Raw genomic sequence first — 18375 nt, forward strand, 5'->3', positions numbered from 1 at the left:
TTAATGACAAAATGCAGAGGGCTTTATTAGCTTAATTAACTCATACAGCTACCCTGGGAAGATGTGTCCAATAGCCCTAGGGAGACCTTTGCAACCCCAAGGCTCAATGATCCAGCCAGCGACAGTGGGTTCAGGGAAACCCCTCTTCTCACCATCAGGCTCCCCAGCTCTGCTGCCCTCTCCATGCCCATGAACTTGACCATGGCTCAAATCTTGTCCTCATCCTACAACCTCACTGCAATCTCATCTCAAACTTCCTGGCCCCTAGTGTCTCCCCTCTAGTCTGCCCCCCCTTTCTTTTTAAATATTTATTTACTTATTTATTTGAGGGAGAGAGAGAGAGCGAGCATGCACAAGTTTGGGGAGGGGCAGAGGGATAGGGAGAAAAAATTCCAAGCAGATTCTGTGCTGAGCTCAGAGTCTGACGTGGGGCTTGATCTCACAACCCATGGGATCACAACCTGAGCCCAAATCAAGAGTCAGATGCTTATCCTACTGCACCACCCAGGAGCACCCCCCCCAGAATGGTCTTTTTGCACCCAGAGCAGATCCAGTCCTTCCTCTGGCTTGGCACTGCCCTCAGCAAAGTGTCCAGGCCTTAATCTGGTACCTGAAGCCCAGTGAGCCCGAAGACGGCCTTCACTTCATGATGCTCTTTTTTAAAAAAAATTTTTAAAGATTTTATTTATTTATTTGACAGAGAGAGAGAGAGACAGCGAGAGACAGCGAGAGGGGGAACACAAGCAGGGGCAGTGGGGAAGGGAGAAGCAGGCTTCCCGCTGCATAGGGAGCCTGATGTGGGGCTCGATCCCAGGACTCTAGGATCATGACCTGAGCCAAGGCAGCCGCTTAACGACTGAGCCACCCAGGCGCCCCCATGACACTCTAGCTTAATCAGCTCAGGTGGCCATAAAAAAATTCTGAAACGGAATGACTTAAACAACAGAAACTTACTTTTCTCACAGTTCTGCAGCCTGGAACTCCTAGATCCCAGAGCCAGCATGTTGATTTCTGGTGAGAACTCTCTTCCTTGCTTGGAGATGGCCACCTTCTTGATACATCATCACATGGTTTTTCCTTGGTACAGGATCATGTGGAGAGAGAACTCTGGTGTCTCTCCTCTTTTTAATAAGGACATTAGTCCTGCTACTGTCCTTGACCAACTGTGGGTCTTGTATGGGTTACTTAAATCCTCCTTCTAGGTGTCCTTCTCTCTAAAATGGGGGAGCAATGCCTTCCTCACTGGGTAGTCATGCAAGTTAAATGAGATCAGTGACATATGTCACTTTCATCCACATCTCATTGGCTGAAGCCAATAGTATGGTTGCCAACTGAGTTCATATAGCAGTCCCAGGGAGTGGTTCTGATTGGTCCTTCTTGGGTCCTGGGCCCACCCCTTGGGCCAATCACTATTGCTAGGATTAGGGTACATAATAACGGCATGGTTACAGGCAGTTGGCCCTAGTGTGATATGTGTGCTTGATGGGGGTAGCCCAGGGCATCGTATGAGCACAGAGGAGGACCTCTAACCCGCTCTGGGCAATCAGGGATGACTTTCGGAGGAGGTCTCACCTTGGCTGTAGGTTGGAAGATAAGAACCAACAGACTAAGAGACATAAATATGACGAGTGAAGGCACAGAACGAGATGGGCTGTTGGAGGCAGAGGGAACAGAGTGTATGGAAGCCTAGAGTGGGAGAGAGATATATAAGTAGCTTTTTGAGTCTGGCATGCAAGTGTGGGTGTGGAAAAGTGCTATGGATTGAATGTCTGTTTTCCCCAAAATTGATATGTTGAAGCCCTAACCCTCAAAGAGACTTTATTTGGAGATAGGGTATTTGGAGAAGTAATTAAAGTTAAATGAGCTCAAAAGGGTAGGATCCTGCTCCAATAGGATTTGATGTTCTATAGAAGACAAATGGCACAGTGCTTTGCAAGTAGAACCCATTAGCAAGGGCCACACAGAATAATGATTACTCCTACTTATTCACTGAAAGTCATTAACCTCTCTATACCTCCATATCCTCATTGTACATGGAGAGATAATAGATACACTAATAAATAAATGACATTTGACTAGGTTGATATGACTAAAGCCATTAAAACAGTATGGTACAGAAACCACCTTCTGTTTGCTATCAATATTATTGACATTAAATACTGTTCTTAAAAGTTATTAATACTCCCCCCCCCCCTTGACCTTCCTACCTGCTTTTCCCTCTGTCCAGACGTTCTTTTCCTCTATTGCTCTTGGAAAACTCCATTTCTTGCCACTAGCGCTTACAGCCATTCCTATAGGAAACTTTCCCCTACACCAACCCAGCCCAGCTGGAGCAACTCCTCTCCCTTCCGGGGTTCCACCCGAACCTAACGCTGATATTATAATTGTATTCTAATTATTTGGTAACTGTCTCTCCTGCCCCAGATTGTGCCCTCAGGGAGCATTCATCACACTACAATTTCTGCACAACTTAATTATCCGTTTATTGTGCACTGCTCCCCAGGAGATTCACAGAAAGTTAAGGGAGTAGCTGGACTTGTAGCAGGAAGACATTTTAAAAACAAAACAACACTGTTACCCAAGCTAAAAGCACTTTAGGGCCACCAGCTTATGACCCCCAGGCCTTCACCAGAATGGGTTTGGATCAGCTTTAAGAAGTGAGCGTGGGCACCTGGGTGGCTCAGTGGGTTGGGCCTCTGACTTCGGCTTGGGTCATGATCTCGGGGTCCTGGGATCAAGTCCTCCGTCGGGCTCTCTGCTCGGCGGAGAGCCTGCTTACCCCTCTCTCTCTGCCTGCCTCTCTGCCTACTTGTGATCTCTCTCTCTCTTTGCAAAAAAAAAAGAAGAAGAAGTGAGCGTGAAGGGGCGCCTGGGTGGCACAGTCGTTGGGCGTCTCCGCCTTCCGCTGGGGTCTTGATCCCAGGATCCAGGAATGGAGCCCTCCAGCGGGCTCCACGCTTCTCAGGGAGTCTGCTTTTCCCTCTCCCACTCCCCCTGCTTGTATTCCCTCTGTGGCTATCTCTCTCTCTGTCAAATAAATAAATAAAATATTTTTTAGAAAAAGGTAAAAAAAAAAAAAAAAGAAGTGAACTTGAAGTCGTGCTGCTTTGACTTGCCCGGTGTAGCCTTGCCTCCCAGCTAGCGCGCTTAGTGAGGGTGACGTCATGCGTGCCAGGAGTGACGTCACCAGGGCGACAGCATCCCGTGGCCTCCACAGAAGGGCGCCTGCGTGGGAGGGGGATGTGGGGGATCCTGGAAACTACCATTTCCAGAATCCTCTGGGTTGGAGCCTCTGCTCCTTCTTTCCCGAACCTCCCTAGTCTAAGCGCTCCTTACTGCGCATAAACAAGATTGGTATCTTGGCAACGGATGGCTGGAGTGGAACTCTTCAAGTGCATACCCCCCTACCTTTAAAGAGGCTCGGTAGTATCTATGGCAACGAACGCAAGTTGTAGGCAGAGAGGATTCTGGGAAATGTAGTTAGAGAGTCCAGCGAGCTCTAGCTACACTTAAAGCTTTACCAATAGTCTCTAGCATAAAAAATATGAGCAACACTCAGCCTCAGAGGTTTCTCCTGTCACCTCACAATGATAGCAATGATATTTTTAAAAAATATGAATTTCTGGGGACTCTTGAAAACTCTGAAGATCTGAAAACACTGGGATGTTATTTCACCGTGACTGCAATAGAATGGAGCTGGGTATTTTCTATCCTCCATGGATGCGGCCTGCAGTTCACTTTATCTTCCTGGACCCATCAGTATTTGGGGTTTCAATCCCTGGGAAAAACCACCGAGCTCCTTTCCCTGACGTTTAAAGGACCTCAGTGTATGGATCAGTATCTTTTTTGCAGGCTTCCTCCCCTTCCCCCAACACCACCATCCTCATTTATTCAACAAATATTTACTGAGCGCCTGGGTCAAGCCTTGTGCAGGGCACCGAAACTGCAGTAAATTTTGTTTTTCTTATCAATGCACATTCTTCCCACCAAACATCTCCATTATCCAGATCCTGAATGAGATAACAATAGTTTTGCTAGCAAGTTCAGAAACACAAGGATACCAGTCATCCAAATTTGCTTCCTACTTTGGGTTAGCAGGTAGCAAGAGTTCGGACAGCAAACGATTTACATGACAATGTATCTGAATCTATTCAGGAACACAGCAGGGTGAAAATTTAGTTCAGATAGGGAGGGGAACCTGTGTTCTCTGCATTAACTACTGCTGTTCTTCCGTCACACCATCCTTGAGGGTCCCACTATGGTGTCATCTCCTTTAGGATGCATTCCTCCTCAAAGCAGGAATGGCTGTCCTTTCAAGCTCTCATTGTAGGCTGTCTATTCCTCTTGAAGATCCAAATCTCTTCTACTTTGATGTAGGGTCATTGGTACCTATGGATGAGTGAGACCTGGTCCCAACCCTTGACACCCAACTGGGAGGAGGGCCCTCCAGAAACTGACAGAGACATCAAGGAATTTGTCATAGACTTTATTAAACTTCTTTTCCTTTCCCCTTACAGACCCCAAACCACCGCCCTACTGCAGCAGGAGTTTTCGGTTTTGCCTGTACGTGATAGCCCTGGTAAGAGAGAAAAAGCCTGGAGGTTACAAAGAGAACTACAGGTCCCTCCAGGTCCCTCCATGCCACCCTCCAATCATCAGCCTTATTTATTCCAGCCTGTGACATCATGGGTATCTGGGCAGATTTCCAGGGTTCCCAGCCATTCAGTGTTGGTACATGAATGAGGAGGAGAGAAAATCTGGGACTGGGAGTGAGGGTAAAATGTGAAAACAGAAAGAGTGGGAAAGACTGAAGGAGACTCTGAAAGACATAGACATATAGGGCAAGAGACTCATGGAGAAGAGAGAGAAAGAGAAGGAAATGAGGAAGAGAGAGAAGCAAGTGTGCTGAATTGAATTGCGTCCATCTACACACACACCCCACCCCCACCCCTTCATATATCCAAGTCCTAATCCCCAGGACCTGCAAATGTGACCTTGTTTGGAAATTGGGTCTTGGTGGATGTAATTAAGATCATTTGGGATTTAGGATGGACCCTACATTCAAAGCCGGGCGTCCTCATAGGAGGAGGTGTCGCAGAGGAAAAATCCATCTGAAGATGGGAGGTGGGTTGGCAGAGATTGGAGGGAAGCCATGAGCCAAGGAATGCCAAGGATGCCAAAGAGATCAAGGAGTGAGACAGACCTTGGGCAAGAGGCTTAGGGAGAGAAAAACAAGATTCAAGACAGAAATAAAGACTGGGGTGGTGGTGAAGGGGTTTGAACATGGGGGAGTGGGAAAGAGCAGTGGGGAAGGTACTGGAGAAAGAGAGGGGAGGTGGGAGGGATTCAACTTGGGAGGTGGGGGGGACAGCAGGATTGAGACAGGGACGGGGAGGGGAGGAGAAAGCCCAGTGGGAGAGGCAGAGAGAGGGAGAGAGAAGGGGACACAGACTGAACAAGCTCACAGTGGGAGCAGACATTCATTGTGCTGAGTCCTGATTTGACTCACCACTAGGCAGTGGGAAAGGAGGGTGAGGGGCAGGTGGAGGAAGCAGGGAGGACACCTGGGTGAGAGGAGAGGAGCTGGAGGGGGAACAGGTAGGCAGAAGTGGGAGAGTCCCTCAGAAGGGCAAAGAGGAGGGTGAGGTCCACTTCCCCCCTCGCACCCTGGGTTCAGTGCTTGGGACCCATGGAAATATTTTCATTTTAACCACTTTGAAAAGCAGAACAGAATAAATTACTATAACGATGATGGTGAAGAAGAATTAATAATGAATTCAGCTCTGATGACATCTGTCTTCATACCATGGCACATGCACGAAATACAATTATATATATATGTTTATATTTATATTTGTATTTATAATTATATTTACATTTTATGGAGGAAGAGATCCAGAGAGGCAAAAGTGCTGAGGATCCAAGAAAGATAAAAGGTGGTCCAGGGGTGAGAGGAAGAGGAGGTGTGAGAGGAGGAGAGATGGACAGAGAGATAGAGATGAGGGTGGGGAGGAGAAGAGATGGAGAGAGAGGAGGAGAGGCACAGACAGAGTGAGTGAGGAGGAGATTCCCAAATGACACAGGGACAAATACAGGGCAGGGACATTTTTGTGGGGCCCAGTGGGGCATTTGGAAGCCTCAGGAGAGGGCAGAGATGACTCACGCAGCCACGATGACCCCGAAGGCAAGAAGAGCGAGAAAAATGGAAATGATGGCACCTCTATCCTTCAGGCTCTCCTCCTCCTTCTGGTACTGCAGAGCCACGCGGGGCTGCGCGTCAACTGGTGGGGTGGGGGAGACAAACCTGACTTCCAAGTCACCTCCCCTCCTTGGCTTTGCACCCTCTCCCACCTGCTCACCCAACAACCTCAGCCTCTCTCTCCCTGCTCCCTACCTGTCTGCTGCCCTCTCTCCTGGAGTCTGACTGCATTCCTCCATTCCTCAAACTCTGTGTCCCAGGCACTGTTTTAGGTGCTCTGCATACTTCTACGAGCCCCACTGGCAAACAACTCTGCCGTCGCGGCACCAGCTGTCTACACAGCACATCCCAGTGACAGCGAAGAGCTCAGCGCTAAATACGACTCATTGGCTAGGGGGTGGGGCGGGGCAGACGTGTATCCTTCGACTGCCGGTGAACATCAGATGCAATATTCTGACAGTCTCAAGACAAGATGAAAGTCAACATGCATCTTAGCTGGGGATCCTGAAGATCCTTGAGAGTCCCATTCGGCATCTTCAAGTCGTCCCCTCCCCCCGACTCTTATTCTGTCAGCAGAGCCTCTTGGCTCCACCTTCAGAATGTATCCAGAGTCTGATCTACCTCCTGGATACATCTCGTGGGCTACCGACCTGGTCCAGCCCCCTATCAGATCTCTCGGGAGGGTGGGCGCGGGGGTGAGGGGGGTGGTGGTGGTGGGCTTTCTCCTTGCCCTACAGTTCCCCATCTGGCCGCCAGAGGGCGCATGTTAACACCTAAGCCCTCTCCAGTGCCTCTTCCTGCAGAGCCTCCCCTAAGCGGGCCTCTCACTCAAAATAAAGGCCTAAATCCTCATCACGGCCCACCAGGCTTTGCACAATCTGGTCACCATGTGAGTTACTACTATGCCCTTCTTCATTCATTTGGCTCTGGTCACACTGGCCTTCCTCTTGTTGCTCAACCATGTTGGATCCTTGCACTAGCTGTTCCCTCTGTCATTCACACTGTTCCTTACTTGCTCACTCCCTCTAGATCCCAAACACCATTTCTTTTTAAAGATTTTATTTATTTATCTGACAGACAGAGATCACAAGTAAGCAGAGAGGCAGGCAGAGAGAGAGGAGGAAGCGGGCTCTCTGCTGAGCAGAGAGCCCGATGCGGGGCTCGATCCCAGGACCCTGGGATCATGACCTGAGCCGAAGGCAGAGGCTTAACCCACTGAGCCACCCAGGCGCCCCCCAAACACCATTTCTTTAGAGATGTCCCACTGCCTGCACTCTCTAAAGTAGCACCGTCCCTCCCTTTCTCCCAGGCACTTTCTATCAAACTTTCCCGTTTTGTTTTCATTAGAACACACTTGCTATCTAGAATCAGTCCATTTATTCCTTCATGTAATTTGTTCCTTCATGTAATTCCTTCATGTAATTGTCCAGCGGTTCTCAGCTGAAGACAATTATGTCTCCCACGGGATATTTGGAAAGGTCTGGAGACTAGAAATGATTGTCCTGACTTTGGCGAGGGGAGTACTACTGGCATTTAGTGGGGTAGAGGCTAGGGGTGCTACGCAACCATCCTGCAATACACAGGACAGCCCTTATAACAAAGACTGTCCAGCCGTAGCTGTCAGTAGCGCTAAGAGAAACCCTAGTTAACCCTTCACTCCATTAAAATGCAGGCAATATGAGACATTTGTCTTCCATTCTGCTGATCCTCCGTTTGGGAGCATAATGGGGTCCTCAAAATATCTATTGTAGTTAACCACCGTCCTAAAGGAGCCAGTGGACAAATTCCTTCTTTGCAGCTAGTAAGTGTCATGAAGGGGGAGGGAGGAACTAATGAGAGACTCTTCTAGATGAAAAAAAGTGGGAAAAAACCTACAGTTGAATTATATGAGAAGTCCTATAATTGGGTCCTGGTTTGAATGAATCAGTGTGAAAGATATTCCACGGACAATTAGGGAAGTTGCAAAAGGACTTAGAATTACTTGATATTGAAGAACTGTTGCTAGGTTTTTTGGCTGTGAGAATGGCAGTGTGGTTACATAGGAAATGTCCTTATTTTTAGAGGCACACACTATGTATGGGTGAAACTTCACAACGCTTGATTTCTTTTAAAATACCATGGCAGGGGCGCCTGGGTGGCTCAGTGGGTTAAAGCCTCTGCCTTTCGCTCGGGTCGTGGTCCCAGGGTCCTGGAATTGAGCCCCATATTGGGCTCTCTGCTCCGTGGGGAGCCTGCTTCCTCCCCTCCCCCCGCCTGCCTCTCTGCCTACTTGTGATCTCTGTCAAAGAAATTAATAAAATCTTTTTAAACTGTTTTTTTTTTTTTAGATTTCATGTATTTATTTGACAGAGAGAGAGATCACAAGTAGGCAGAGAGGCAGGCAGAGAGAGAGGGGGAAGCCCCGATGCTGGGCTCAATGCGGGGTTCGATCCCAGGACCCTGAGATCATGACCTGAGCCAAAGGCAGAGGTTTAACACTGAGCCACCCAGGCGTCCCTAATTAAATAAATAAAATCTTAAAAAAAAATACCATGCGAATGGGGTGCCTGGCTGCCTCAGTGGGCAGAGAATGTGACTCTTGATCTTGCAGTGGTGAGTTTGTGTGTAGAGATAACTTAAAAAAAAATACCATGGCAATAAATAAGTAAACCAAATGTGGAGGCATGTCCACTGTCAACATAATTTGATAGAAAGTGCTACTTTAGTGAGTGTGATCAGGGAGCCTTTGAGGAGGTGAACTTGAAGACTTTTCTGAAATAAAGGAGTGATAGGAACAGTGTGACAGAGAGGGAACAGCATGATTTTTCAGTCTTGACGGATATATGGGGGTTCACTGTACTATTCTCACTTTTATGAGGATTTACATTTAAAAAATCTCTGGGGGTACCTGGCTGGCTGAGTCAGTGGAGCATGCAACTCTTGATCTCAGGGTTGTAGGTTCGAGCCCCATGCTGGGGGTAGTGATCATTTAAAAATTTACAAATCTTAAAAAAAAAAATCTCTGAATGAATGAATGAGTGAGTAAGTGAACAAATTCAGCAGATTCTTCTGGACTCCCCAGGTGTGGCACTGGTGAAAAAAGAAGATGTTTTCTTAGCACCTGCCGTTCTGGTATTAGAGGCATTTTAAAGTTACAGCAGAATCTTCCCAGTTAACAGTAGGCGGAAAGTGAATTTCAGAATGTGGAAGCAACATCTGGGTCACACTGTAAGCAAGTGGTAAGTGCAGGATTCAAGGTCATATGTGGGAGATCTCAAAAGCCCTATCTGCTGGGTCATGGCTGTCTTCATCTCTCATGCACCCCTGTCTTCCCTCACCTGCAGGAACTTACCAAAACAGTACTTTTTTTTAATGCACCTGGGACTGATCTTCTGGCAATGTAAACAGTCTAAGACTTCTTCTCTTAGCAAGCCTGAAAAGGAGGGAAGGGAGAAGTGCGATAAGGGCAGATATCAGAGGACTGGCAAGGGGCAGGAAGCCAGGGGGGAAAGAGATGGGAGTCTTTGGCCCTCCTGAATTTGGAGGTCTCATGCACAGCACGGGAAGATGAGAAAAGTGCCCTGATTCACATTAAAAATAATTTTTAGGGGTGCCTGCTTGGCTCAGTCAGTGGAGCATGTGACTCTTGATCTCGGGGTTGTAAGTTTGAGCCCCAAGTTGGGTATAGAGATGACTTACGATTAAAATCTTAAAAATGAAAGAAAAATTTTTATAGAATCATTGAAGAGTTGAATTGAGTTGCAGTTGTCCTGTTGTCCAACATTTGCTTGTAGACATCTAATTAGTTAAACAAATGTTAGATTTGTCGATTGAATGTCTGCAGATCATTTAATTTGTAGATATCTGTAGATTAAATGTCCACAAACAGAATGCTTGCATTTCTACATTCCCCTTTTGCAGGCCCCTGTGACAGATAGTGGGTAGATGCTCACGAATCTGTCTCCTCTTCTTCCTGACTCTCTCTCTCTTTCTCTCTTTCTCTCTCTTTCTCTCCACTTCCCAGGCTCCTTTGCAGTAGGTTGCAACCATGTGACCAGAGTTCTGGCCAATGGAAAGTGGGCAGACGGATGCGGCCAGTTCTCAGCCAGGACAAACAAGTTCCTGTCGGAGTTCTCCCTATTCTCTCTTCCTTCTAAAGCTAGCTTAGAAGCCACAACACAGGTCTGGGCTATATCCCCGGGCTACCACTTGGAAGAAAAGTTCAACTCTCAAAGAAATTTGAGTAAGAGAGAAATCTTTCTTTTGTTAAACCACTGAGACGTGGTGTTTATTTGCTCTATGACCTGGCCTGTCCATCCTGACATCCCCCAAAATGTTTTGCAGGTTGCAACCACTTCCATGAGCCCTCAAAAATCAGATATCCCTAGATATTATAGCTTTGGGGAGGAGGAGCCACCAGATGGAGTAGATGATAGTGGAGCTTGATTTGGGGGGAGACAGGGTAAAGAGGTGCGGAAGGGTAGAGAAGGGAGGGACAGAAAATAAATCCAGGACTCACGGCAAATTTTGCGATGGCAGGCTGCAAGAGAAAAGAGCTGAAGTGAGTTAAGTCGGGAAAGCAATTTGAGAATTTAATGGGAAGGGACCAGGGGAGGGAGAAGTGTGTCTGGAAACGAGAGCAGGGAATATTGGGGAGAGGCAGAGAAGACTGAGTCACAGGGGAGGTGAGCAAGGAGTCTGGGAGACAAAGTGGGAGAAGGGAATTGAGTGATAATAGGGGAGGAGGGGCTTGGTGGAGAGAGATGCTGCACCTTTCTGTTCATACGATTTTAAACCTTTCTTGAGTTCCTTGATCACTCTCTCCCTGAGAGCCACCAGCTCCTCCAGCAGAGGCCCATCTGAGGAGAGAGAGAGAGAGAAAGAGAGATACAGATATCCTTGTGGGGTGGGAGGTGTCCAGCAAGCCCACCCCACCTGCAGCTTCAAAGAGACGAGGAAACCCCTTTTCATTCACCAAGAGTCACCAAGACCGGGTATTACTTAAGTTGTGGCCTGGGCAGTCTAGCATCTAGCTTCTGATCCACTGTGGGGCTCCAGGACAATCCACCTTCCTCTAGCCTCAGTTTTCTGATCTGGTAAGTAGTAGAACAGACTTGGTTACCTCTCCCTTCCTTTCCTCTGACCTGTTCTCCTCTCCTGTCTACACTCACTCCTTCCTCCAGCTGATCTCATCCAGCTTCATGGTTTTGTATATTACCTAGACCTGCACTGTCCAATGTGGCAGGCACTAGCCCGCACGGCTATTGAGTGCTCGAAATGCGCTAGCCTGAATCGAGGTCTGCTGTTAGCATAAACTGTGTGTTGGGGGCGCCTGGGTGGCTCAGTGGATTAAAGCCTCTGCCTTCAGCTCAGGTCATGATCCCAGGGTCCTGGGATCTAGCCCCGAATCGGGCTTTCTGCTCGGCGGGGAGCCTGCTTCCTCCTCTCTCCCCTCTTTCTGTCTGCCTCTCTGCCTACCTGTGATCTCTGCCTGTCAAATAAATAAATAAAATCTTTAAAGAAAGTGTGTTGGAGTTTGAAGACATGGTGTGAATAAAACAACTGAAAAAAAAACACCTCAGTAATTTTTATGTTGCTTGCATGTTACAATGGTCATTTAGGTATTGGGCTAAATAAAATATATTAAAATTAATTTCACCTGTTTCTGTTACCCTTTGAAACGCGCAGCTACTAGAGAATTTAAAATTACGTGTGACTCCTACTTGTGCCTCACATCGTATCTCCACCGGACAGCACTGTTCTGTGTACACCAATTTCTCCCACATCGATGTCCCTCACCTAGACCGCTCACTGCCTGAGCGCTCACTCCCTGAAGTCCAGATGCACGGAGCCAAATACCCACTTAGGAACTCCACTCTGATGTCTGATGGGCATCTTATAATCAGTAAGCCCAAAATGGAACCTTGACACATTCCTCCAAGCCTACTCCCAACCCTCGAGTCTTCTCCACCTTAGGAGATGGGAGGCGCCTGATTCTAACTGTTCATCCCCGTCCTTGGTGCTTTGCCTCCTTTTTCCTCACACCGAGCATGCAGTCTGTCAACATGCATGTTATATGAACAAAACCTGTCTGTTCAATATCCAAGATAGGGCGCCTGGGTGGCTCAGTCGGTTAAGTGTCTGCCTTCGGCTCAGGTTGTGATCCCAGGGTCCTGGGATCGAGCCCCACATTGGGCTCCCTACTCAGCTGGGGGTCTGCTTCTCCTCCCTTTGCCCCTCCCCACCTCTCATGCTCTCACTCAGATAAGTAAAGAAAATCTTTAAAAATATATATCCAAGACAGATCCAGGAATATGATCGCCCTCTCAACCCTTCCCCAGCTACCACCCTGTTCCAGCCACAATCATGTCTTTCCTGGGCCACCACGGCCACTTCTTGCTGGTCTGCCAGGCTCCCCCACGTCCTGCTCAAATCTCTTCTCCACAACCAGAGGTATGCTCTTAGAACCACAGTAAGCTCACCCATATCCCCCTTCTTCTGCTCAGAGCCCTCCCATGTGACCCAGAATAGAAGCCAAAAGTCCTCACCATGGCCTGGAGGGCTCTAGCCCACTTGCCCATCCCCGCCCCCTTACCTCTAGGACCTCATCTTCCACAACTCTCCCTCTCTGCACTCCAGCCTCCCCGGCTTCCTTGAGGTTCTGTGAATATGCCAAACAAAGGCCCATCTCAGAAATGTGTTCTAGCTGTCCTTTCTGCCTGCAGTCTCCTACCCCAGCTGCTTCCTGAGGCTCCCCCTGTCCTTCAGGTCTGCTCACATGCCGACTTGTCGGTAACATCCCTTTGGCTGCTTGACTTCATACTGCGGCCCCCACCCTACTCCTAGCACCCCCTATCCCCTGGCCCCTGCGGTATTTTCTCCATAGTATTTGTTCTCATTTATGTTATGCATAAAGGGTTAAAGTGTTAACTCGGCAGGTCTGGTTTGTCCAAACCCTGCACATTCCAAAAAAAAAGGTCTGGTTCCTCTAAGTCCTTGGACTATCCTGCCTGGGAAGGATGTCTTTCTGGGGATGCCTGGCTGGCTCCTTAGTACAGCATGCGACCCAGTCCCAGGGTCGTGAGTTCAAGCCCCACATTGGGCATGGAGCCTACCAAAAAGAGTGTCACATGGTAGCGGCTTGACCTCCGGAGAGGCCGGAGACCAAGCAGCTACGTCAGCCACTTGAGTTCTCCGCACCAACATGACCGAGCCCCAAATGATACAATAATAGTTGGTAAAATGGCTGTCCAGGGGTCTTCAAAAATGTCAGTGTCATAAAGAGAAATGAATGCAGTGCGTGATCCCAGAGCAGATCAAGGATTGAAAGAAAGGTAGTGATGAAAGCCACGACTGTGACCATTGGAGAAATTTGAGGACTGGATATCGGATAGTATGGAGCTGGCATTAAATTTCCTAGGTCCACTCATAGTGCCAGAAAATACCCTTCCTTGTTCTCAGGAGATCCTCCATTGAAGAAATTAATGTTGAAGTGTCACTAACTCTTAAAAGGTACACACACGGAATGAACGAGGCAATGTGTTAAGGTGAACAAATGGTGTATAGATGTTCACAGTACAATTTTGCAACTTTTATAACTACTGGAATTTTCTCAAAATACAAAAATCACCTTTTTAAAAGGTGAGAGCTTTAGCTACTGCTTTCAATTAGAGCTTTAAAATTACTGATACTCGGGCCCCACACCTGATATTCTAATTTTCTTGGCCACTGTCCAGGCTTCTGGAATGTCTTAGAAGCTCTCTAGGGGATTCGAATGTGCAGCCTGAGTTGAGACTTGCTGCTCTAAACCTTGTGTGTTAAGGTTCAGATACTAAATATGTTCAGCTTTGAGGTCTAAATGGTCAGTGTCACAACTATTCAGTTCTGCCTTGGAGAGCAAAAGCGGTGGAAGACAATCTTTAAATTATTATTGTTCTAATAAAACTTTATTTATAAAACAGGGGGCTGGCAAAAGGCTTTGGCCCCCAGCTGTATTTTGCCAACCTCTGTTCAAGGCAGGGAGGCTAGATGTAGCATAATGATCTTAATAGCTAACATTTATTGGGCACTTACTGTTTGCCTGGCTTTGTTCTAAATGCACATGCACAAACTCATTTACCCTTCTCAGTGACCATGAGGTAAGTGCGATTATTCCTATTTTACAGATGAGGAAACTGAGGCACAAATAAGTCAAACATCGGGGCATCTGGGTGGCTCAGTAGGTTAAAGCCTCTGCCTTCGGCTCCTGGGATCAAGCCCCGTGTCGGGCTCTCTGCTCAGCGGGGAGCCTGCTTCACCTTCTCTCTCTCTGCCTGCCTCTCTGCCTACTTGTAATCTCTGTCAAATAAATAAAATCTTAAAAAAAAAAAAAAGGTCAAACATCCATGGGGCCCTCTACTGCCCTCTACTGCCCTCTACTGGGGAATGTTATAAGGCCCTTAAATGACTAACCCCCCTGGGGCCACTGAATACAAAACCAGAAGAGACACCCCATTGGTGGTGGTTAGGAATTAGTCTGCGCTGTGTACTTGGGACAGGTTACCTAACTTCTCTGAACCTCAGTCTCCCGCTCTGTAAAGGGCAGATCACAGTAGCGCCCACAGTGATGAACTGTCCCTCGACTTTTTTGAGTAAAACACTTAGAACCCTGACAGACACACACTAAAGGCTATACTCGTGTGTTTTGTTTTGCTTGTTTTGTTTTTAATATCAAGGGAACGTGTGGTGGACTCCTGGAAAGGGAGGACAGAAGGGGGTTGGGAAAAGGTTTTCCCTCTTAGCTCCTACCTCTTAGAGAATTAACCATTAAGTGGCTTGTCTGGTTCTTGATAAAGGCCGTCACATGATCCAGGTGATCTATCCCTGGGGGCAAGACGGGAGGAAATTCCAGTGGGTCCCTCGGAGAGCCAGGGGACACCCCCATCTTCATCCAGGAATGGTTCCACCTTCCCCTCTCGGAAAGGCAGACCCCAAAGCGTCTGCTTCCCACCCCAGCCTCGGGCTACCCCACGGGTCTCTCCCCCTCCCCACCAACCTCCCGCAGTGCCAGGAACCCTGCCCTCTCCAGCACGCACCCACTTTCCCCACAAACGCGTTCAGAGCGTAGTCTCGGAAGAAAGGCCCCTCCATGCCCAGGAGCACGGCCTGGGCACGCTCCAGCAGCTGCTGGAAATGGAAGCGTTTGGGGATGAGGGCGGAGTGCAGCTGTCTCAGGGCCTCCTGCACTGAGCGGTCACACTGCAGGCAGCCCCAGCCTCCGTGGGCGCTCAGGCCCAACAGCAGCAGGAGGGCCGAGGCCAGAGGCATGGCAGGGTCTTTGTGACGTCACAGAGGAAAGCTGTCCAGCCCCACCCCCCCAGGTAAGGGCAGGGTTAGGGAGGCGGTGGGGGAAGGGGGAACACTGCGCAAAGGCACGTGTTTGCTGAGTACCTACTACGGCGTCAGGCATGGTTCTAGAAGTTAGGCAGAGAGTCTAGAAAAACACAGGTCCCTGCCTTGTACCCCTGGATCATTCATTCATTCATTCATTCAACCTGGGAGGGAGAAGCAGACTCCCGTTGAGCAGGGAGCCCCACCGTGGGCTGGATCCCAGGACCCTGGGGTCGTGACCTGAGCCCAAGGCAGACGCTCAACCAACTGAGTGACCCAGGCGCCCCTTCTTTTTACTTTCTTAACATGGCCAGCAGAAATTTTGAAATTACATGTGGGGCTCACATTATATTTCAATTGGACGTCGCTGGTCTAAGCACATAGGTGATGCGCAATACATACCATTTGAATTGATTAGATGTGATTAAATTAGCTGGGGGTTGATGCGGGGAATCACGTAAAGTGTAATGAGAAAATTGACCACAAGGGGGCGCTCACACCCGGATGAAATTCTCCCCTCACTCCCACCTGAGTCTCACCCTTGACTTCCTGTCGCCCACCCAGAATTAGCCACCTATAATCCTAGCTAATGCCATGGAGCCATTTGAGATAAGAACTGAGCTATGAACTTGATGGTCTTCCCTCTTCCTCCATTACTACGCCCCATGCAGCCAGTGAGTCAAGGGACTATTTGCCCAAAGAAGTTTTCAGAAGGGGATGGAAAACAAAGGTAGGAGAACAAAAACTGTAAATTCCCCAGCTTCTAAGCACCAAATCCTCAGGTCCAGGTGCAAGGCAGGAAGAATCAGGAAGCAGAACCGGTTTTGTTTCTCTGGTAATGCCCCCACGTTCAAGTGCAATTTGGTAAAACTTAGTTAAATCAAGCATTTCCAGATTTCAGAGTCTGGCAATTCCACTTTTTTTTGAGGCGGAGGCTGAAGAAATTCTCACACTCACCCACTAGGGGGCAAAGTGTTCATCACAATGTTGTTCATGGCAGGTGTGTCAAAGGCAACCTGGTGTCCCTCACCAGGGAGGAGGAGGTGCCCCAGAGTGTCCAGGGCAGAGGACTCTGCAGCCACCAGAAGCAACAGACGTGCCTGCAAAAGAAGACTGGGTTGGAGTGACAATAGTAAGAAACAGAGCCAGACCTCCCACTCAGTGCTGCTGATATAACTTTAAGATCCATCCATCCCAACCAAAAATACACAATGCGTAAGAACACCTACGAACAAAAGGATACAATAAACACGACAGTGGCAGCTCTAGCAAGGAAGCAATGCGGAGTGACTAAATAGGAAATAAATCAAACTAACACCTGCTTTGTGTGAACCAGGTGGTTAAGCGTACTGCTGGGGTCAGACTGCCTGTGCTTGAATTAATTAATAATTAAGCTCTTTCACTTAATCACTGGGTGGCCTCAGGCAAATTAGGTAACTCATGGTGCCATAGCTGCCTCATCCATAAAATGAAATGACAAGTGTCCCTACATTATGGGGTTATTCCAAGGATTAAATAAGACAGATAGTGTTTAGAGCAGTACATAGCAAGTGCTATCTAAGTGCTGGCTATTTTTATAAGCTTTATGAAATGAAGATTATGATTTACTTAATCTTTGCACCTGAGGTTATTAAAAATGGAAGGAAGGGGTGCCTGGGTGGTGCAGTTGGTTAAGCCTCTGATTCTTAGTTTCAGCTCAGGTCGTGATCTCAGGGTTGTGAGATCAAGTCCTGCTTTGAGCTCCACGTTCAGTTCAGAGTCTGCTTAAGACCATTTTTCCTTCTGTCTCTCTCCCCCAAAATAAGTAAATAAATAAATACATACATAAAAGTTTAAAAAGTAAAAAAAGAAAGAAAGAAAGAAAGGGAGGGGGGCCTTCGGAGCTGGGGAGGGGAAAGAGATTCGAGGACAAGGGGAAACAATAGATCTGGAGGTGAACATGGGAGCTTCTGAGTGTGGCAGGGGTGAAAGGACATGAAGGATGCCTGTATTAGGGCGGGCTGGATTATGCTGCTGTAACAGGCAGTCTCAAAATCTCAGGGGCTTAAAACAGCAAACTTATTTTTCACTCATGTCATTATGTCTGGCTGGTCAAGACTCTGGCAGAGGGGAAAAAAAGAAGAAAACCCACATTCATTCTTAAAAGTTTCCACCCACAGATGACACCTGCTCGTTGGCCAAATTGAGTCTCCTGGCCATACCACACTTCATGAGCATGAAGAAGAGCGACCTCTCATGCACCCAGAAGGACTGAGAGTTGAAATATTTGTGAGCAGCTTGAATGACTGGCTCGAAGCCCGATTTAAGCTTAGGGATCTGAGAGCTGAGACGACTTGTCCCTCAAGTCTGGGATTGGCTCAGCGAAGTTCTATCACACCACCATGGTGGGCAGTGTAATAGCCCCCTATCACTGTAACAAAAAAAATCTGAACACAGTGCCTACAAATAACGATAAGCGTTTGTTATCTCACAGTTACTGTGGGTCAGGAATTAGGAAGTGGCTGAGCTTTTATACCATGCTGGCTCAGAGTCTCATGATATCAGTCTGGGCTGTAGTCATCCAAAGGCAAGACCGGGGCAGGAGAAACTTCCTCCACTGTGGCCCCCTCACAAGCTGGTACTGGCCCTTGGCAGAAAGCCTCAAATCCCTGCTCTTACAGGCTTCTCAAAGGTCCAGAAGGTATACCAGCTGGTTTCTTCCAGAGTGAACATTTCAAGAGAAAGCCAGACAAAGGGGCCACGTCTTTTGCGACCTAGCCTCCAAAGCCGCACACCATTACTTCTACCACGTTCTATCGATTGGAAGCAAGACATGGAGTCTGGCTCAC

The 18375-nt window shown here is 48.0% G+C and overlaps 1 protein-coding gene across 1 annotated transcript in view; it reads right to left on the reverse strand.

The window, feature by feature from the left end:
- LOC125088561 (zinc finger protein 665-like) overlaps positions 1–15485 on the reverse strand; it is a 29725-nt gene extending 14240 nt beyond the window's left edge. The window contains 6 exon segments of the mRNA XM_047709766.1: positions 6164–6281; positions 9531–9611; positions 10698–10718; positions 10951–11037; positions 14966–15040; positions 15253–15485. Of these exon segments, the coding sequence (XP_047565722.1) occupies positions 6164–6281; positions 9531–9611; positions 10698–10718; positions 10951–11037; positions 14966–15040; positions 15253–15484 (614 nt within the window). The 5' untranslated portion in view covers position 15485.
- Positions 15486–18375: the final 2890 nt, after the last annotated feature.

This window comes from Lutra lutra, chromosome 17, assembly GCF_902655055.1.
Source record: "Lutra lutra chromosome 17, mLutLut1.2, whole genome shotgun sequence".
NCBI lineage: Eukaryota > Metazoa > Chordata > Mammalia > Carnivora > Mustelidae > Lutra > Lutra lutra.